Source organism: Tubulanus polymorphus, chromosome 9 (genome assembly GCF_964204645.1).
Source record: "Tubulanus polymorphus chromosome 9, tnTubPoly1.2, whole genome shotgun sequence".
Classification (NCBI taxonomy): Eukaryota; Metazoa; Nemertea; class Palaeonemertea; order Tubulaniformes; family Tubulanidae; genus Tubulanus; species Tubulanus polymorphus.
Genome location: NC_134033.1, coordinates 10,881,757 through 10,904,698, shown reverse-complemented (window position 1 = coordinate 10,904,698; position 22,942 = coordinate 10,881,757). Strand labels below are relative to the sequence as shown.

Sequence of the window (22,942 nt, the reverse complement as noted above, 5' to 3'; positions counted from 1 at the left end):
TTTGCAGAGAGGAATTCTAGTCAGTCTCACACGCAGCATCTCGTTGGAATCGGCAACGATGATGAAAGATGATGAGAAATGTGTAGAGAACATTTTCAACCTGGGTAAAAATACTTGCTATAGATAACGATAATAACTATATATATATATATATATATATATATATATATATATAGTTATATATATATATATATATATATATATATATATATATATATATATATATATATATATATATATATATTTCAAAAACAAGAAGAAAGAACAAAAGATGAAAAGATAAATTTGTTCAACGGGAAAACTATTCTTTTTTATGATGTACATGCCGAATATATGTTGTAATGTAAATCCTTTTCAATAAACCGTTTTACAGTTATTAGCCGCCATTTTGTTAGGGTACTTTTGTCATGGATTTTTGCGTAATTTCTTTCTCTTTTCTAAAAACTATTTGTGACACGCGTTTTATCATATTTCGTTGGTCTGTAGATGGATTTTGACAACTTACAAACAAACAGGGTGAATCTCTTGGCGTAAAATTCATTTCTTAAGGCGTTACTATTTCATTTTCACTTTGTCTTTACGGAAAATGATCTTAATCGTTGGCACAAGTATTAAGTTTAAATATTACAGTATTGATAGAATTGAAGTCAAACTAAACATACATAGTTACTTCGAACATCACACTCCATTGAAGTGTCATTACTTATTATGCTCAGTGAAGTAAACCTCCACCCCCCCCCCCAAACAGCATGACAACATGATGAAACCTTAAGCAATAGCACCCTCAATGATACTCACAACTGTGGAACTGGGTCTCGAGTCAAATTTAAAAATTGTTTTTGAGCTAGATCCAGAATTAAATTTAACCCCAGAACTGTGGAATCTCTAATTGGTCCAGAGTCAAATTAAACTGAAACTATCAACGAATTATACTCAAAACTTTGGACTGGTGACATAACATTTTCAAAGTTACATCTATCCTCCATTTTTTTTATTATCAAAGAAACGAACTGGTGTCAACCCGATAATATCATCAACTTCACAGGTTACACGAAGAAAGATATTTAGCAATGGTATGTACAATGTAGCCACTCCTTCGTCCGATAACTGCCAGAACGATTGGTATCGGATTAATAAAACCCTCGTCATCAAATCGGTGTTAAGTACACACTCAACATAGCTGACCATCCTTACCTCGTAACAACAGCTACATCGTCGCAGACACTTTCGCCGATATTTTGCTGTCGTTACGAACGAGAGCTCGTGACGACGACGACGGCGGCGGCCGATGTATCCTGTTACCGATGGCGATGATAAAGTTGAAATTCACGAGAAGATGCAACACGTCCGGAGTCGAGTTGCTCCCACGAAAAAGAGGAGATTGAGTCTACATAATCGCAGAGAAGATAAAACGATTGAGAGGATGAAGAAAAAATGTGCAAGAGATTTACGAATAAAAGGGTAGTAGAATATAAGGGGAGAGATGGAAAGGCAAGGTTGGCCACAAATGAAGATGGTGTTGAGGTGAAAGAAGAGAGTAGGGAAGTGTGGGAGTGAGAGGAGTGATAGGTGATAAAAATGGAGAAATTGAGGAAAAAGCAGCGACGTGAAAAGGGAGAAGAGGCCAGGGAGACATAATGACGAGGAAAGAGAGGTAGAACTGGAGAGAGGGGAAGGGAGGAACCTACGAGGAATGTGGACAAGAGGAAGGAAATGAAGGATATGAAGAGAAAGCCAGAGAAAAAAAAAGAAAAGTACCAGAAATGGCTGACATATCGCTGTGACAAATATTTCAGGTCAATTATCACTCAATAAAACGTAATGATTACGTAGACATACTTGAAAAATGTCAACCACAACCGTGAAGAAACCTGATACTGGCAAAACAAGAGTCTTATACGGATTCCTACTTCACATCATGAAAATACATCGACACCGAAAAAACTGCCTTTTTCTGTTCGAATCAACGAAGTAGCCGACAAACCCCTAGAGCTAGAGAAATAGACTGGAGGTGTCGGTGAGGTTTGAGTGGTTCCCATACACTACATAACATCAATAAGTACTGAATTGGACAGAACAATGATTATACATTCAACAACATTCACAGATAGGTTAAAGACATTCAACTTTCTTGCTGTATAGTAAAATTAAACCCACCAATACTGAATTTAATTAGACCTCAACTGCCAAAGTATACCCCCCTTTGGGGTCCCTTTTTGTCCTTTTTCTTTACTACGCTTTACAGTGTAGAAGTACTTTCTGTAACTTTTCTTTTATGTAATAGTGATGACTGTATTTCTGTATTGTATCTCTTTAGTGAAGAAATAAACTTATTATTATTATTATATTATTATTATAAACAGGGTGCTGAATCAAACTAAACCTACAACTTTCTGGATCTAGTCACAGAACTGTGGAACTAACTAAGGAGTCAAATAAACCCCAGCGGGAGCAGGCTCGAGTCAAATTAAACCGTGAAACTGGACCCACATCTTTCTGTGAAGTTTCCGATCAGTCCAATGCCAGCAGAACACTGGGTCCACAGGCAAATCGGGTGTTACATCTTCATCAAAATACTATTAATTCTCACCCAATGCCTGATGGAGGCACACAAGGTTATGTGCCTAATGACCTATTTCAAATCGATCCGTAGGTCCATAATAATAATTGCAAGTTGGAAGTGGTGGCAGCCATAGCACGCCGCGCAGCAGGAAATTGCCCATTTTTCACGAGCTGACTCGCGCCAAGTGGTCAGTAAACATTCGCTGTTAGGAAGTGATAAAAACTGTCTGATACACCGCCGCCCGTAGCGAGATGACCTGCATTTTTATTGTGCCTCACGTTCATGGTCTGACTATAAATCACCGGCTTAGTCCCCCAGACAATTCCTCTAAGCCTCCTTCACGGCTACTCCTTACATCTCTCATCTATATAAATAAACTTAACACCTCATTTCTGGACAGACGGTTTTTTTGGTTTTACCGTACATATCATACAACTAGGAAAAACCGAAAATGCAACCGACCACTAATGAGGCTTCGACCACTAATGAGGCTTTGAGCATTTATGGGAATGAAAGGTTTTATGGGATCAGTAAAGAGACCACAAGGTCACAACACTTATATACACCTATAATATCCTACAAGCACGTTATAAAAATGCTGTAAAGGCCTCTTTCTGTTTATTAAGCTGTCACACTGTCAAAATTCATGTCAGATTGGAACCAATGACTGACCCGGACCATAATTATTGTATTGGTCAATGGTCTAGATTTCCAAGGCCCTTCAAAACTCTAGCAACACTAAAGCTATTTAGGCAAATGCAACAAATATGATCTTAGATCTTGAAGATTATCTCCCTTCCATTTTGCGTCGAGCCTCTGGTACGTACTCGCCATTTCGGCAATACAAATGTGGTGTTTTTCAAGATCTATTGCCGCTGAGGAAAATAAATCACCCAGAATTTAGCCCTAGGTATATATCCAGGCCTAGGTATGTATCCAGGCATAGGGCAATACGGTCGGAAGTCAAATACCTCATCAATAATACATTTCACCTCTAAAATCCATCACTAGATGCTTGAAAATACTCAGAGAAAAAATATGGAAGTTGTTTTTTCTCTCAAGAGACGAGTCATCGTTGTTAACAGTCTATCGGTTGATGGGACAAGTTACTAAAATGCAGGCGTCTGCTGTCCGATCCGGAATACTGATTTTATTAGTATTAACTCGATTAGGATGAAGTGCTCCGGGAATAAACAAACCAACCCAGCAGAGATCACCTTCCCACATCCCGACTCCTCTTCATGTCAACATCAGCAACAATCAAATCAGACAACTAGGTCGCGGCAACTAGGACCAGTTCTAGCATATTTAATAAACTTGACAACAATGAGATTATCAAAAATATTTCTCAGCCTTTTCATACAATGGAATCTGGTTCTTCGGGGAACCCAGAAATCATTTGCTTATGATAGTTTGCTGTTAAATCAAATTATTGAATTATTGCTGGGTTGAAACTTCAGGGAGACAAGAAACTGCTATAAACGAACAGTTACCTGTAGAACATCCGTGGTAACAGAAAATCAAAAGTTTTCTTTGAAAAATTCATAATCTTCATGAAGTTTTGCTCTACCTATTGAGGAAATATCAGGAGACCAGATTATTGGTTTGTTTGTTTTTTTTCTTGTTTTTTTCATCCACAATTAAGCATATTCCATGAAGTGCTCGTCGCCAATATTTGAAAGGAAGCCCAGACCAAGGTCACGATTTATCGACCAGCACAGATAGAGGAAAGTCCAGCCGTCCAGCGCGTCATTGCTTCTTTTAGTACCATATGCATAATTCATTGACTCGAGGAGACGTGAACAGAATCTCATCTCAAAACTAATATTTAATATACATATAGGCTACCAGACTATCAGATTTCAAACGTGGTCCGCAAGAAGATGACATTTGCACCCATTAACTACTTCATATATTCATGAGCTTGAAAAAATTCTGAAATAGAAGATATGGAAGACCAAAGCCCAGCTTAACAAAGCTATGACTAGTTTCAATTATAAAATGAGGAGATTTGTCATTTGGAACCAACGGTTACTCATATTTTTTACTGTAAACGTAATAATTCACGAATTGCTGGTCGAAATATTTCATCGACCGTCAAGGGTGGTGAATAATCGAGGGAGACTGGTACGATAGGCCTACGCCCTCTCGTTCGCTTTCATCTATCTGTATGTTTAACATAATCTATTCAAGAAATGATGACACAACGACGGTTCCAAAGATAACACAATGACAGTTTCAAAGATGACACAATGACAGATCCATGATGAAAACTGTCCAGAAAAACTTTCAACTTGCAATAAGTCATTTTCAAAACAAAACTAGTTATTTAAATTTAACCTTTAGTTAAATTTAACCTTCTAGGATAAAACCTTTAAACACAACTGAAGCAGCATTCATGAAAAATGTTGGACGATTTAATACCCCTAATACTCAAACACCCCCTTTCAATAAATATGCCTTCAGACTGGTCCACAGTTTACACATGATGATTCAGACTGGTCCACATATACACATGATTCAGACTGGTCCACACATATACATTCTTTACACGAATATTTATAAAGTATATAAAAACAGCTTCAAAACATGATTATATACTCTATATACTATGGGACATCTTTATAAAAAACCTGTGCGGACATAATAGAATTAGTTTGTTAACTAAAACCATTCAAAAATAGACTAGATAAAATCTGAGCTAATTGACGGTCACCGTATGTTTTATAAATATAACTCATTAAGACAATGAGCTTTTGCCCTGCATGTTGCATTCTTATAACTGATGAACACTGAATGAAACAAGGACTAATGAATCATTAATGTATACTATATTATACTATACTAAAACTTACGATAGTTAATGCCATGAAAAAAGTGTCAGTTTCCCTAAATATCTATTTTTCAAGTGTCAGGTATAGACAACAAAATTTACAGTGCCCCATCCGTAAGATATATATCCGCCATTCACTTTGGCACCTTGCTAAAAAGACGTAACTAACCTTTGAAATCTTAAGTTTTTATTCCTAGTTCCGCCGACTGAAGGAATAAATTTTTCGGAGGATGAAACTTGAGAATAATCGTGCCGAATTATGAGTAATCGCTACCCAGAATTCATCGGAATATACAATTTGCATAAGAAATCGAGATATCTACACGTATAGAGACTTTCACAACAAGCACGTCTGCCTATCATTCAACAAGTCACCCTTTAAACTTATTTTTCAAAACGTTTTTATTGTTTATACGTTCAATTTTTTTCATCAAAGATTTTCTACTTAGAACGAGCTATCGTAGCATATTGTGAGTCACAGACGAATGTTTTTTTTTACATACTCGGATAGGTACGTGAAGTTCAAATACCAAATACTACAAAACTAATTTCACTTACTGGCACGCAGCAGTATTAGACTTGGGCATTGCTTTTTCCAACATATGAAAATAATCCAACCTATGGACAAACCCTTGGTAGCCTAATTTCGGGCTATAGAAGCCGACTATGGCCGAGAAGCTTGCCCCCAACTGCACTTAATTTCCAGCACCTCATAGCTTGATATGAACTACGGCCATTTGTTTCTCTGTCACAATCATTGGCAACAGAATCAACTGTCGGCATGTAACCCCCCCCCCCCCCCGGCTCAATCGGGTTATTCAGGCACACGTTCGTGCCCTGACTGAGTCTGGTGATGCCACCAAGTGTGAATCCCTGCTAAAGGAGGAGGCTGATGCTTAAGGAATTAACAAATATTTATACAACAATATTTTCAACTAGCTGTGCATGCCATGAAGCCTGCGACACTGAGGTCATTACATTACAAGAAGAATCCAATGGACAGGGTCCTCAGTTCCTAAACCACACTGGCAAGGAATATTTATAAGGTGCCCACGGAAAAAGGCAATAGTAATTCAACCAGTGAAGAAACTAATTGTAAATAAATAATTGTAACTAAACTAAGGGTAATGGAAAATGTTTAAAAAATTGATTAAGCTTCTGTGTACGAAGTGTTTAAAAGCACTGCCTGGTCACACTCCCTGGTCTTACTTAAAAAGGCCACGTTCACTGCATTTGACTGATTTGTAAAATCTTAGTATCAAAATTCATGGTAAATTTCAAGATGGTATTTTTCAACTAACCTACTAACTATTTTCCTCTACAGATAGAAATATTCTAGAAATATTCTAGAAATATGGCTACGCCCATTGCTTTTTTCCTCGCCTTTTAAGTATTGTATATTGTATTTTTTTGTAAAGAATGTAGACACAGTAGTCGCGATGATGAAACCAAAGAAGACACAATTATGAGATGATTAATACGTTCGATGCGTGTCGGAATTATTCCGATGATTGAAAATAGAAATCGCATTATTCACCACTTTGTCATCGAATACGCTATTAAAACAAATTTGTCGCGGCTTTGTTCTTCACCGACGACGATGAAATTTGATCCGTCTCGCCTGCTCCCGCTCTCCTCGCTCCCGATCGCTGTCTGGTTCGTCGGGGCGGTGGCCATCCGTCATATTTTTCGATTGAAACGTAATACAGTGTAAATATGGTTGTAAGCCGCGTTGGTACGGCGAGTACACACGTATCCCGCGCCCGCGCAGATCGGTAATTAACAAAATTAATGATGACATCGTCACCGAAATGTCGTCGAAAATTGATGAGAAAAATTCAGGTACGGTTCAAACTGCTCTCTTCGATAATAATTATATCAATTATATCATATTCGTGGAGATGATTTAGATCAAATCAAGAAAGACTGTTAAAAGCGCATTATCAATTTTACTTAAGGCTTTAAATCGTTTTTTATAATAATCTGCTCTCAGGTGGACGTGCTACGTATAATTATCAGACTAGGCTTACTCGTAAATGCTAATCTAAACAAACCAAAGAAAAGAAGTAATTGAAAATAGGAAAATGTCATTGATTTTGCTAATTATCATTACTACACGCTCCTTCCTTTCCAAATTTTTCCAAGGCCTCTTAGAGCGGGAGTTATAGCTTACAGGACCAGTACGTGAAAGCTTTGGGTGCTAGAGCGCCCCCTCGCCAAAATAGGCCTATCCTTCATACTGAAGTCAGAAAGATGTTAAAATCTTAGTAATCTGTTCATATGTGTAAGAATATGTTTTTCAAGTATTAAAACCTTGATCAATAACAATCAGTTGATTTTAATTATCTCCGAATCCAAATCAGGATTTCTGCAGTCACATCAAAAGCCCTTAGAGTATTTTATAAAGTATCAAATCAATGCAACAGAAAACAATTTTGACTGAGTCCCGGGGAAAAAATCCTTTTTCTGATTGATCGAATGGTTTCAGCCTACTACTACATTTGATTTGTTAATACCAGAGCACGAGATGCTGTATAAAATGTCGAGAAACTTTAACAGGATAAAAGTTGGGCATAGTTAGGTAGGCCCTACAAAAGAGTTAAAAGGAGGGACGACAGTTGACAATCTTATCATGTGTAAAATTTGAATTAAAGAGTTACTTGAACAACATTCGTCCCAATAGGGCCCACGGTAATTTGCATTTACAAGGGTCAATTGACATTGTTTTGAGAGAGGCAAGGTAAATTATTGTCTTCACAATTGAGTGAATGCTAGGCCCTGCACTAAGTCTATTTATTGCACGTTATTCACAGACATTACACATATTGCTCGCACGCCGCGTGTCATCAGCTATGGAAGATTAATAATTTGGGATTCGTACCTGCTGAAAGGTGCGGCCCCTGGTACCGCGAACAGATGCATCCATCCAGCAAGGGTGAAAAATTAATTTGACCGTCGATAAGAACGACAAAAAGCAATGTCAGCACGATGTCATAAGTAACCAACGACGGAAAATGAAATACGCGTCGAATTGACACATCTAAACATCGGTTACCTTCCTATAGACGCTGAAAACAGTCGATTTTTCCACGTCCAGTGATGCGGGTTTTGCGTGTCTTAGAGCTGCTGCAGCCATTCTCGCGCGCATTCGCCATCTATCGTCAAACAAACAATTCCGTATCGCAGTACATCCTCGCTTGCCAGAGTCGGATGCATCCCGTTGCGATCACGCCTTATCGTCTCCAGCAGCGGGCTCATCCTCCGCGCGGTGCGAGTCGCGATGCCATCACGTTCGAATCCGTGCCGAGGGAGGATGTAGCACTCTTGAGTGGTTCGTTTTGAGTTCAGAATCCTGACAAACAATTGCGCATGACAGACAGAAGCGCTAGTGTCGCGCAAACCCAAAATCGTAGTCCACAGGGCCTATTAATTTTAGGCATGGCCTCCAAAACAAATTTTAGTGTCCATGGTTTAGGATTTCTCTGTGTAACCATAGGCGTTTTTATTTAAGCAACTCGTATAAAATCGCTTTGTTCCGTCGATTACTGTCACGTGGTACAAATCGAATCGCCTTAAATAAATGACCCTACTCTCCACGACCGGAACCTGAATTTTCTGTGATTGAAAAAGCCGCCATTTTGTTTTTGATCTATCACCGAACGCTCCACTGTCGTAGCAAATCGAATCAAAGCGATTTGGTTAAATAATGGACATTGTAGGCAAATCGTTGTAGGCGCGTTGCTTAAATGGACGATTTGATCCGTGTTGATTCGAGTTGCTTAAATAAAAACGCCTTAAATCCTGCTGGGTCCCGCGAAAAAAACAACAAAAACATGGAAAAATAGATTTTCTAAGCACTTCTATTACTTTCACTTTTACACATTAAATCAATCTTCATTATATTTACATTTGACAGTTTTTTTAAACACATTTAGCACACAATCAATTCATGAATATTATCAACTTTTAAAAGCACACCCATATTCTTTAAATCATGACTCCAATCAAAATAACATGTGCACAAACTAATACGTAGAACACCCAATGAAAACTTAATTTCTTGGCTGAAGGCTTTCACAAAATTGCTGAGACCAAGAAGCTTGTAACAAAAAAAATTTAGTCATTTAAGATATAGCCCTGGGTCCAGTTTTATTTTCATGAAAAATTTAAGCTTTCGTTTAGATTATTACACCTTTATTGAAAATATAGACTAATTGATAATTCGAGTGAACCAAAAATTAGTATCATTTTTTCATGATTGAAACAAGATACTAAGTTAGATTGTGAGCACGAAATATTTGTCCTCATTTAAAAATATGAAATCAATGGCAACTGTGGGTAAGCTGGAACAAAAGCACATTTTCATTAACTGTGGGAACATCTTTGGAAAAATCCTTGAAAATGGGCCCAAGGTACTGTGAAAATATAATTCTTTAAACCAATTCAAGTGACCACGAGGCCATTTTTGATGAAAAAACTTGCAAGAAAAATTTTGATTCGGAATTAAGGAACTGGAACTGTGGGATTCTTAGGAGTCAAATACACTGAAAGAGCAGTCAATGGATGAAAAGAGAGTACACAATAGCCTGCTGTAACTTAAGTCCCAAGTGGGGTAGAAATAGAAATCTAGTGACGATTAATGAAAATGCTACATGTATCTAATGGAGCCAATAAATAAATAAAGACTACAGCATTTCAGCTCCCAAATGTAAATAATTTAACTTTACTTTAAGATGAAAATAAATTAATCATTATATGAATAAATAAATACATAATTCAACTGCGACGATTCAATGCTTAATTTAACAACCGATAAAATGTTTGATCATTTGAGCAAACATCAGCAGAACTCAGTTTTTTCATGTGATGTGTACATCGCTGTTCAGATCAGTCTCAAGAACTCAGGTCATGTGAGACCCGATGTACAAATCTAAAAAAAATTGCTGCATAAAACTGGATTAATTATATTGAACCCAAATGATCCAGATTAAACCCTTTCAAGGCTAATAATGTTTTCTAATTATGAATTCTACTTGAAGTACAAATTTTTGCCTTTTTTCAATTTGATTAGCTGTCCCTATGAGTTCTAGCGCGTATACACAACTGTAAGACACTCACTGATGAAGTTGAAGCAGCCACGTTTGACTAGTTTGCCATCTAGTGGAAATTAGGTTATGAGGTTCTTGCACCCAAAGCTGTTATTCTATTACATCCTCTGCTGTCAACTGTACGCGACGAATAACAGGGTTTAGACTGAACTTTCTGTTTATAAAGTGCCAAATTTTTAGAGCAATCTACAGAATAATGTAGATCATGAAAATAGATGAGGACATTTTGAAGGTCTACCTCAAGAACATTAGAACTATCAAATTCGAATATCTTTGTTTGTTTTACTTGCAGCTCGCAATATTGGCAAACAACTTTAAGAAAGCAATAAAATACAGGCCTACACTACACTCCATCAAAACATAGTCGCGGTGAGCTCGGTAAACTGCCTCAAGTTGAGAATTTAACTAAACACTGATTTGGAAAACTGTTTTATTTTCAACAACTTTAAAAACGGTTGAAATATCAAGAGCCCAACGCTACCGAGTCAGGTGGAGAATACAGTAGTAAAACCATTAAAATCATCCTATGATAAAAACAATACATCCTTTCAATACGTCTCATTCTATCATGATCGCAATAAAAATAAATATTAGATTTACATAATGTTTAGTTGTCTTTGAGTAAAAAATGGAAAAAACCACGATGAATGATTCTTCTTCTAGGCCTATAACCGACCTAAACTTTTTCATTCAAAAAAAAAAATCTCGAATCATGCAAATATCAATTGCAATGAAAACATGAAAGAACGAAACAAAAGGATAAAATGCCTTTAAATACTTTTTCTTACATATTTCAACAAGCGGAAAATAATGATAGATCATTTCATGAAACTATCTTTTGATCAAGAAAAGAGACAGGTCCTAACTTTCAATCGACCACGTTCAGTAAACCACTTCGTACAGGTCAAGTTGATTTACATATTACGTCGGTACATTTTCTGTTTACATCCAAAAACTACTATTCTATTCTAACACTAATCATACAATCCGCAGCCTGGATCCACCGCTTCTAATTATTGATTAGTATTCAGGACCTCACCTCACATCAAAGCGAATTTATCAAGTGGAACTTCTGGTCATCTTGAAATCTCGATTTATCAGCTTTTACCTACCGCAATTCTAGTCTTGGTTACAAGTGTCCATGATTCTTTACACAATAAATTAATTGTTAAATATCTGGGCTGGTGGTAGCAGGCGGCTGATTGTTATTTGCATTAATTTCTAGAACCAAAATGCATTCTTAGAAGCATTCGACAGGATTCATTAACATCGTAAACATTCCTCAAACATCTCATAATACAGTAATTATTTAACACCTAATCACTTTAACAAACAATTCATAGTATTGATGCGTAAAAATTCTGAGAAGCTCAATTCTCTCTTCCCGGACAAAAAAATCTTGGTACATTCTGTAGCTTGGTCACAGGAGGAACATCGTCCTCCAATCTGATTAGATCGAGAATTTCACCTCGAAACATGATTCGTCGTCGAGGAATTTCAACTCGCAATCTGAATGGTCGGAGAATTTCATCCTACGATGTGATTGGTTTGAGAGAAAGAACTGAGCTGAAAATTCATGATTCATAATACAATAAATAATACAGGCTAATAATTGGCTAAAGTCTGATATAAATCAAAATAGCATCACGATTTGTTTCCATATCTTCTGAACATTAACAAATTCACTTCAAACTACAAAATATTTCAATACTTTACCCTTTCAGTACTGACTTATCAATACCCTATAGTGCTGGAGATAATTTGAAAATTTTTAAAAATTCCACCCTAGTGTGTTGAATAACGGGAATACCACTATATCGCGTCTACACCGCGGCACGGTGTATCGTTAGTTACTAAAATTTCACTATGTTTGACAGGTGCTGCCATCTTTCAATGGAGATAAAAGCTAATTACTAATTATATCAATACACCGCAATGCGGTGTACTAGCAAAATCCATAACCGATTCATACACCGCACTGCGGTGTAGACGCATTGAAAGGGTTGAGTCCGAAGTGGGTTAATTTTTACCGCTTTACCGCGGCAACAACTGGATGGTTTTACGAATGTGAACATATGCAATATTTAAGAGTTTATAACAGACTCGGACCATGATCTATAAATACAAACTCAACAACGAAAATGACTACGTTTAACGAACATTATACAACACTAATTTCGACGTCTTCCATTTCATCGACTGAGTTAACAACGCGCGTCTGCTGGTGATTTGTTCTCTCTGGTTCATCGCCGCCGGTTACCGGTTCTACGGTAGACACGACCGGCTGCTGCTGCTGCTGCGACGACGGGAATTTACGCGGATTGTGACAACCGCGACAGCTACAATCGACGCACGGTTTATACGACGTGTAACACGGGCACCGCTGCCCGCAACACGTTAATTTACCGGGCGTCGGGGTAGCCGTACCGCAGCGACAACCCTTCTTCTTCTGCTGTTTGTCTTTCCGCGCGCGTGGAATTTTACGCGGTTTCGCCGATAAACCGCCGTACGCGTCGTTGTTCAAGGTCATCGCCGACGGCGACGATGACGACACTAAACTGATACCGTCGATTTGAAGCTGAGGTTTTTTATTCGGGTAAACGTCCGTTACAGGTCGCCGGCGAATGGTTAATTTCGGTTCCGTGTCGGACGACATCGTCACGCTGTAATACGTCGACGAGTCTTTCATGTAGTCGTGTTCGATGCAAACTCGAGCCGATATTTTCTCGGGACTCAAAGCTTCGAGCGGGTCGTGTTCCAGCCGGAACGTTTGTTTAGTCGACACGGCCTCGCCGGAATTACGTCGATTCAACTCCGAATGCAACGCCGGAAACCGTTCCTCGGTTACCGATCCCGTATCTAAGCGATTGTTGTCATGGATACGCGTTTGTTGATGATTCGTTCGTTCCCGGTCGATCGATTCGCCGTATTTCGCCGCCGATTCCGTAACCGAACGGATTATTTCGTCGACGTGGTCGTTGACTTGTTTGCGCTCGACGACCGCCGGACTTTCGACCGGCGTTAAACCGGCATCGCGGTTACCGACGTGATTAAGCTGCCCTCCCGCACCGCTGCTGCTGCTACTGCGATGACCGTCCGATGTAGAACTATTACGCGTATTATTCAAACGATGACTCGTCATCTCGTCGAATTCCACTTTGTTCGTTTCGCCGCATGAATCGTCCGAAGCGCCGTCTAACCGATTCGCCGATTCGTCGATTTTAGACGCTCGCTCGGCCGCCGCTCGTTTCTCTTTCAGTCTTTTACGGAATTTAAATCTGCGGCTACTTTTACCGCGACCGCCCGACGACGACGGAGACTTCGTTTTCGCGAGCGCCGACTGCGACGCGTTCGACGATCGTAACGTTTCGAATTGGCTGAGGTTCAGCTGCGGTTGCGAGGTCGTCCCGTTATCGAACGAGTCGTTTAATGCGGCGCCTTCGCGAATTAACTCACCGATATCCGTCGTCGTAGCGCCGCTCTCCTCTGATCGGCCAAAACTTGCCAGACGATCCAGTAAATCCGGTGACGATGATAAATATTCGCATAATTTCTTGTAACACTGCGCGACTATTCGCAGTAAGTGATTCTCGACGAATTCGTCGTGGTTTTTGCACCAACTGCACGAAGGGCGTAAACGCATTTTTCCGCCTCTACAATCTCGACACACATAGTGTAAACACGAGGAATTACTGGGACCTGTCGGTATTACGATCAGATTTGAGCACACGCAACAAGACAAGGCCTGTCGTAAATAGGGCAAATAGCGATGGATTTCACTCAAATCGCTACCGTTCTGCGATTTAGCCCGCATTACGAGGCGGCAAGTAACGATATACAGATTCAGAGCCATTCGATTCTGGTTTTTGTCGCTTTAAGGCGGCATTTTAACGCTAAAAACTCCCTAAATTCATCTCTACTAAAAACTCGATGTGAAATACGTCGTCGATTTGTGTGTTTTAGTGAAAGACGTCATCGATTTTTATGTTTGGTGAACTACGTAGTCGATTTATGTGTTATGTGACGACACGGATTTCTGTGTTGTTTCGATGTTGTACTAAATACAGCTAGTAACCGTCGAAATTTGAAACGCTACATTGCGGGAACGGACTCCAAGCCAGTCAGTAACGCCGGGTTGTTTGACGTGATTAAAAAAACACAAAAACGTCCCCACCCTTGGTAATAGATGAAATTTGTGTAACATACTTCTTTTAACTGGTTAATTTTGCCTCCTCGAGCCCTTTACTTAGGCATACACTATGTTAGTTAGTTACCTAATCGTTGGTGGTAAGCTTCTTATAATCGCGGATGGGCTTATACCAACGTGGCTTATACTTACGTGGTTTGTGAAAATTTCCGATCGTGAAATTAAACCACAGAGTTTCTGACTAAGCCAGCAGGCGACGCGCGCGACGATCCACTAAATTTAATTGGAATGGTAACTTTGCTAAGGCAAAAAGTATCTTTACGATAAAGCTATGAGAGCTATGTTTTCGATCGTTCAAAAAGGCAGACGTTTGAAATTGCCCATAGATTTGATGTTTAAATTATTTGATGTGTGTGTTGCTCCAATAGTTACTAGGTGACGCTGTCCGGAGTTACTAGGTGACGCTGGCCGTGGTAACAGGGTAAAAAATCAGCTCCGCGGATTTTCACAGTTTTTTGGATACTAACACATTTTTCCAGTCAGCTTTTTAGTAATATACTAACACATTTCTTTTTGTGAGAGTGTGTGGAAAAGTCTCTGAGTGTGACTGGGTGTTAAACAGCAAGTTTTTGTGGCTTCCTGCCAACTAGCTTCCTGGAAAGAGAACAGCTGATCTAAGCAACATGGCCGACAATGGATTCTATGGAAACTAGAATTCCTGGAAGACGATTAAGCTTGTTTGAAGAGTTGGTTGAAACAGAAATACGAGAAAATACCCCTCCTCATCCATCAGTGAGCTCTACGTGTAATTTAGAATTAAGGAAACGCACAAGCGAAGTGAGTTCAAATCTTATTCCTTCCCGAAGTCGTCGAAACGTGAGTAAAGAGTTTCAAGCAAATCGAAAGAATTTTATTGTCGGGCGGGAACCCGAAATCAACAACGAAGACATGGCTAGTAGAGGGAATGAAAGTATGAACCCCCTTACCCACTGGGCTGAGTCAGATTCTGAGGATGAGATAGGGTCCTGGGGAAAAACGGGGGGTAGATTTGAGCAATCTACAACAACAACAACGGATCAACACCAAGTAAGTCCGAATAGCCGTACAATAAGCCAAGAAACTGCACCTAAAGGCAAACGGTTTTTTGTGCATGTCGAGAAGCGACCAGAATCTAAGTCAGACAGTGTCAGGAAATCTTTGTCTGACATCATAGCTGAAGCTGCACTAAGCGCAGGTATTTTAGAAACTGTAAATACCCGCGATGATGCACAGGAGAAAAATAAAAGAAAAAGGGAAGACCATAAAGCAGATGATGAGCTAAGTCAAGCCACGTCTAGACCCAGACTAATTTCACCAGTTAAAAAAGCCAACACCACTCCTGATACTGAATTTACTGAAGACAATTATTGTTCAATATGTCAGAAGCCTATTGTATTCTCAAGTTCACTAACATGTACTTTCTGTGAAAAAAGTTTGTGCTCTAGTTGCTCAAATTTACCAAGCGGTTATGACGTTGATTTAACAAACATGGATGACTGCTGCTTAGCAGTAATTTGCCGTGAATGTAAAGGAAGAAAAACTGATGAAGGACGACTCACTAGATACGCAGATAGGATGGAAAAGATCCTGAAGAACTACGATGAATCAATGGAAAGAATACTGAACAAACTGGAAGAAAAAGCGGACAAATCAACTGTCACTTCTTTGTCATCAGACGTAACACAATTGAGAGACAGAATTGAGCAACTTAATCACAATCTCCCGGACGACAGAGTTCATGAGATGATCAATAAAGCTGTAAACTTGCAGATTACACAAGGAAACTTGGAGGTAAACGAGACTGTAAAATCAGCAATAGACAAAGAAATCCAAGATGTTCGATGTGAAATTTGGGAGACGGAAATCAGACGAAATAATATACTGATATATGGCTTACAGGAAGCAAGCGAGGAACAGGTGAAATTAAGGCGTAAAAAAGAGTGGCAAAATCTCTATGGATTTATCACCCAGGGCTTAGGTTTAACAGATCTTCATAAACCTAAATTAGTGAACCGTGTAGGACGGTATGAGCAAAATAAATGTCGCCCACTTCGGGTAATACTAGCTACAGAACTCGATAAAGAATTGATCATAAACAGATTTATCGAATTAAGGAGAAATGGAGATCCATCTATTACAGGGGTATCTGTATCCAGCGATAGAACTATGAACCAAAGAAAACACTATCAGAAATTAAGGGAAGAGCTGCAGGAAAGAACAAAAAATGGAGAACGAGGTCTTATCATTCGTGGGAATGATATAGTCAGTAGATTACCGCCGGCATTTCGTCAAGCAAACCAAAACCAACCATAAGGACAATCAACCAGACAAATCACTGTCAAAAAAATTTTTAAGAAAAAATGATCAAAATCTGAAAAGTAACCAATCAATGTTAAAAAGTAATTGCAAATCGAATCAACAAAAACCAGGAAATTATGATAGGAGCCAATCATCAACTGAAATTACGAGAAAGAATCATGAAAGATCCAAATTACATAAGAATCAACAAAATAGATCAGCGAAAAAGAAATTATTAGTACCAAAACAATCACTCGATAATAATCGCAATAATCAACTGTCAATGAATGTTGCATCTAGCAGACCGACACATAACCCTGCAGATGACAGTATATTATATGAAAATGAAGATAATCAAAAAGAATCACCAAAGAATGAAGGATACAATAAAAACTCAAACAACTGTTATTACAGAAACCAAGAGAAAAATATTAAAGTTCTATATACTAATGCTGATAGCATGATGAATAAAAAACCTGAGTTGAGTGCCCTAAAGATCGAACACGATCCAGACATTATATGCATCACTGAAGCTAAACCGAAATATAGTACCTTAGCATATAACCCCAGTGATGTTATGTTCAATGGTTGTGAAGAATATGAAACATTTACCAATATAGAGGAAGATGGAAGAGGAATCGCCGTTTTCATCCGATCTACTATGAAACCATGTAAACCGCCCGTGCGAGTTCTAGAGAGACTGAAGGCATCAATGACTAATGAAATAATTTGGGTAGAAATTCATCATACTTCTAACAAACGGCCTTTGCTCCTGGGATGCGCCTATCGAAGCCCAAACAGCAGTCTGGTGAATAACAACCATTTCAGAGATATGATTATATCTTTAGGAACCTTAAAGGAATATCAAACTGTACTATGTGGTGATTTCAATTTACCAGAAGTTAATTGGGAAACAAACCACTGTAGACAAGCAGACACTCATGTCTCCACAAAGCTATGGGAAGCAAGTAATGATGCATTTCTCGAACAACACGTCAAACACCCAACCAGATTTAGAGAAAACCAGGAACCCAGTTTGCTAGATCTACTATTCACTAATGACCAGGAAATAGTTCAGAAGGTTGATTACATGGCTGCACTAGGAAAAAGTGACCACATCTGTCTAATGTTTAACCTGAATATACTACTCGAAAGAAATACAGCAATTAAGACCGAAAGGCGGAACTACTATCGTGGTAACTACGACAATTTACGAAAAGAATTGAATAACAATCTCAAAAAAGAATCCCTCCTTCAACTGGATATGGAGTCATGTTGGCAAAGTATTAAAGAAAATATCCTTAAAGCAGAAAGAACACATGTTCCTCTTTATCAAGCACCACGATGGAAAAGGCACTCCCCACTATGGATGAATAGAAAAGCAATGTCAAAAGTTAGAAAGAAACACGAAGCCTGGAAGCGGTATCTCAGGACAAAAGATGGAGAAGATTACAGGAAATTTCAAGTAGCTAGGAATCTAGCAAAAAAGGAAACAAGAAATGCAATCAAGAACTATGAAAAGAAACTATCCCAAGAGGTAAAAACAAATCCGAAAGCGTTTTGGAGATATTGCCGCAGTAAGACATCACCAAAAGGAAGTATACCAGACTTACAAAAGAATGGCACATCCATTTCTGAGGACATTACCAAGGCCAACACCTTCAATGAATACTTTGCAAGTGTATTTACAGAAGAGGATACCTCACACATACCAGAACCCAATGCACAAATAAATGAAATTCCTGAAATACATGACATTGAGATCACTCCCGTACTGATTGCAAACAAGCTGAAAGGTCTGAATGAAAATAAAAGCATGGGACCTGACTTATTGCATCCGAAAATTTTGAAGGAAGCAGCAGACGAGCTCGCAGAACCACTGAGCATTCTCTTCAGGAAAACCTTAGAAGAAGAAAAATTACCTACATCATGGAAAGAAGCTAATGTAACGCCTATCCACAAGAAGGGCCCAAAAAATATTGTGGAGAATTATAGACCAATTAGCCTGACTAGTATTGTATGTAAAGTCCTGGAATCCATTGTAAGAGATAACATCATGAGTCACCTAATTACTAATGGAGTTTTAACAGATGCCCAACATGGATTCGTACAGGGTAGATCTACGCTCACACAATTACTGAAATCAATGGATGATTGGACACAAGCCCTAGAAATAAAAAAATCCATTGACGTAATTTTTTTGGACTTTCAAAAAGCGTTTGACACAGTGCCCCACAAACGACTTCTAAAGAAAATTGAAAATTGTGGTATCACAGGTAAAGCCTTGAAATGGATTGAAGACTTCCTAAGTGAAAGGAACCAAGTGGTTAATATAAATGGTGCGACATCCACATCTAAACCAGTGATAAGTGGTGTACCGCAGGGCAGCGTGCTGGGTCCTTTATTGTTTGCCATTTACATCAACGACCTCCCTGATGAAATTCAAAGTTATATTCTCATGTATGCTGACGATACAAAAATTTATAGAATCGTACACAGCATCCAAGATCAACACAGACTTCAGGAGGATCTGGACAAACTATCAGACTGGGCAAAGAAGTGGCAAATGACTTTTCACCCAGACAAATGCGTGGTGATGCACATAGGAAAAAATAGACAACATTTTCAGTATACTATGGATGCAGGAAACAGAAGACACGAATTGAAGGCGGTCCCAGAGGAGAAAGATTTGGGAATAATTGTTGATGATAATCTCACCTTTCAGGCACAGTACTCCACGACAATGAATAAATGTAACAAGATCCTAGGAATGATCAAAAGATCATTTGAACGTTTAGATGAAAGAACATTCAGTCTTGTCTACAAAGCATTAGTAAGACCAATTGTGGAGTATGCTATCCCCGCATACAACCCACACCTACTAAAAGATGTAGACAATTACGAAAAAATTCAGCGACGAGCAACCAAATTAGTACCACATCTGTACGATTTACCATACCACGAAAGACTAAAACAACTAAAGCTTCCATCGTTGAGCTATCGAAGAGCAAGAGGAGATATGATAACTGTCTACAATCTGGTTCATAACAACTACCGCGCTGGAGACTCCTTAGTGCCACGAGATCAACGAAGAGTGAATCTAAGAGGACACTCTCTGAAGATCCAAAAACAGAGAGCTAAGAAGGATATCAGGAAATACTCCTTCCGTCACAGAGTGGTGAACAACTGGAACTCGCTCACGGAAGATATAGTGAATGCTCCATCTACAAATGCTTTCAAATTACGTCTCGATAAACACTGGCAAGAAAAGCATTTCCTACTACGGGTCGAGCACTACTAACTTGGACCTGAATGTTATCGGAATTCACGGATGTTGTTATGTTTTCCGCTATTACCAAAGTGCTGGCAATACCTGGCAACTTAAGCGAAACACCGAGGCAGTCAAATTTATAGGCAAATAGGCCTTCTTCAATGACTGCGAAAACGATACGATACGATACGAATAGCCATGTATGGGCGTGAGATCTGGGGATACGAAAATCTTGATTTATTAGAAAATATCCATTGCTTCTTCTGTAAAATCTTAATGAAAGTGACGAAATATTCTAGCAACTTACAAGTTTTATCAGAGCTAGGACGTTATCCTTTGAATATAGATGTTAGACGCAGGATGATTAACTTTTGGGTTAAAACAGTATCTCTGGAAAGCAAACCAAACTTAATTCAATACTTTATAAAATATCTTTCAATTGATGTCTAAGGGATAAATTTAAGAGCCCTTGGTTATCATATATAAAGAAAAAGATCTTAGGAAGAGAGTTCAAATATCCGAATAACCATAGAAGCGATAACATTAAAAACCTCATTTTCTAATGAGTAACTACAGTTTATTAACACGAACGTTTTCGGGATCATATCCCCTCATCAGGTGAAATACAAGTGGATCAAATGATTAAACTACAGATTTATATACAACATAAGTTACAAAATTACAAGTGCTAAATTCTAAGCTAATTACAAACCAAGTATTTAATTACAAACTAATTATTTGAATACATTTAGGATAAAGGATGAGCCGTTTTGAAATAATTGTTGATTTAAAGAGGGTCGTTGCGCTTTAATAAACAGGGCCTCCCTAATTTTACAGTCGAGATCAGATGAACCTTTGTCTAGAATTTTGAATTTGTTGTTACTGAATTCCTGATCACAAGTGTGACAAATTGCGAGATGTTGTCCAATCGCAGAAGTCTTTGATCTGTGTTCCTTAATCCTGATGGCCAAATGTCGTTTAGTTTTCCCAATATAGGAAGTGTTTATATCACATAAACAATTAAATTTATATATGACTTTAGCCTTCAGCGATTTAGGGGTAGCACATTTCAAAAAGAAAAAATTCTTAATTTTGGTCGTAGTGAATGCACATTTCAAGTTGATTTCAAAATTCCTTTTAAATAGATATTTCAATTTTCGGGCAAATAGGATTGACGGGTTACCAATATACGGTAATGAAATGAATAGATCAATTCCATCTTCAACAGGTTTCGGTTGAGGTTCTGAGTTCTGTTTTGATTTAAAAACTTGCTCCTGTTTTGATTTAAAAACTTGCTCCTCTCCAAAACTAATTACAAACCGACATTATACCTGAGATACGTGGACGATATTTTCGGCATATTTCGAAATGTATCCAGTTATAAACTTTTTTTGAAGAATTGAATCGCCTCCATTCTAACCTTAAATTCACTTTTGAACTAGGTCCTAATCTATTACCTTTTCTCGATACCGAAATACAAATTCCGTTAGAAACCGGTAGTGACTTTATATCTCGAGTGTACAGGAAAGCTTCCAACACAGGCCTAGTTTTGAACTTCAACGCCATGTGTCCGTATAAATGGAAAATAGGACTCATCAATACCATGCTTTTTCGTGCCTACAATATTTGCAGTGATTGGACCATCTTTTCAGAAGAAATCAATTTCTTGAAAAATCTGTTTAAATCTAATGCGTTTCCTATTCATGTCATCGATCAATGTATTAATAAATCAAAACAGAACTCAGAACCTCAACCGAAACCTGTTGAAGATGGAATTGATCTATTCATTTCATTACCGTATATTGGTAACCCGTCAATCCTATTTGCCCGAAAATTAAAATATCTATTTAAAAGGAATTTTGAAATCAACTTGAAATGTGCATTCACTACGACCAAAATTAAGAATTTTTTCTCTTTGAAATGTGCTACCCCTAAATCGCTGAAGGCTAAAGTCATATATAAATTTAATTGTTTATGTGATATAAACACTTCCTATATTGGGAAAACTAAACGACATTTGGCCATCAGGATTAAGGAACACAGATCAAAGACTTCTGCGATTGGACAACATCTCGCAATTTGTCACACTTGTGATCAGGAATTCAGTAACAACAAATTCAAAATTCTAGACAAAGGTTCATCTGATCTCGACTGTAAAATTAGGGAGGCCCTGTTTATTAAAGCGCAACGACCCTCTTTAAATCAACAATTATTTCAAAACGGCTCATCCTTTATCCTAAATGTATTCAAATAATTAGTTTGTAATTAAATACTTGGTTTGTAATTAGCTTAGAATTTAGCACTTGTAATTTTGTAACTTATGTTGTATATAAACCTGTAGTTTAATCATTTGATCCACTTGTATTTCACCTGATGAGGGGATATGATCCCGAAAACGTTCGTGTTAATAAACTGTAGTTACTCATTAGAAAATGAGGTTTTTAATGTTATCGCTTCTATGGTTATTCGGATATAAAGAAAACCTTTGATGACTGTGGTTTGTCCTTTATTTGGACGCATCAATTCATGACTAACAGTAAATCTTTTTCAAAACGAATAAAACAGATACTCCGTGACCAGCACCTCCAAGAAACCGTATACACTAACTTTAGGCAATATAAAAATGATATTAGGTTAGAGCAGTATATAATAGAACTTGGTGATGACTTAGGAACTAGTTTAT

The 22,942-nt window shown here is 38.2% G+C and overlaps 1 protein-coding gene across 1 annotated transcript; it reads right to left on the bottom strand.

The window, feature by feature from the left end:
* Positions 1-9,317: 9,317 nt before the first annotated feature.
* On the bottom strand, positions 9,318-14,399 carry LOC141911313 (E3 ubiquitin-protein ligase MSL2-like). Its single transcript, XM_074802304.1, has one exon. The coding sequence runs from the start codon at positions 14,355-14,357 to the stop codon at positions 12,666-12,668; it is 1,692 nt and encodes a 563-aa protein (XP_074658405.1). The 5' UTR covers positions 14,358-14,399; the 3' UTR covers positions 9,318-12,665.
* Positions 14,400-22,942: the final 8,543 nt, after the last annotated feature.

What these genes read in the sequence shown, in the direction of transcription:
- LOC141911313 (XM_074802304.1), bottom strand. Translation starts at nt 14,357, where the DNA reads ATGGCTCTGAATCTGTATATCGTTACTTGCCGCCTCGTAATGCGGGCT.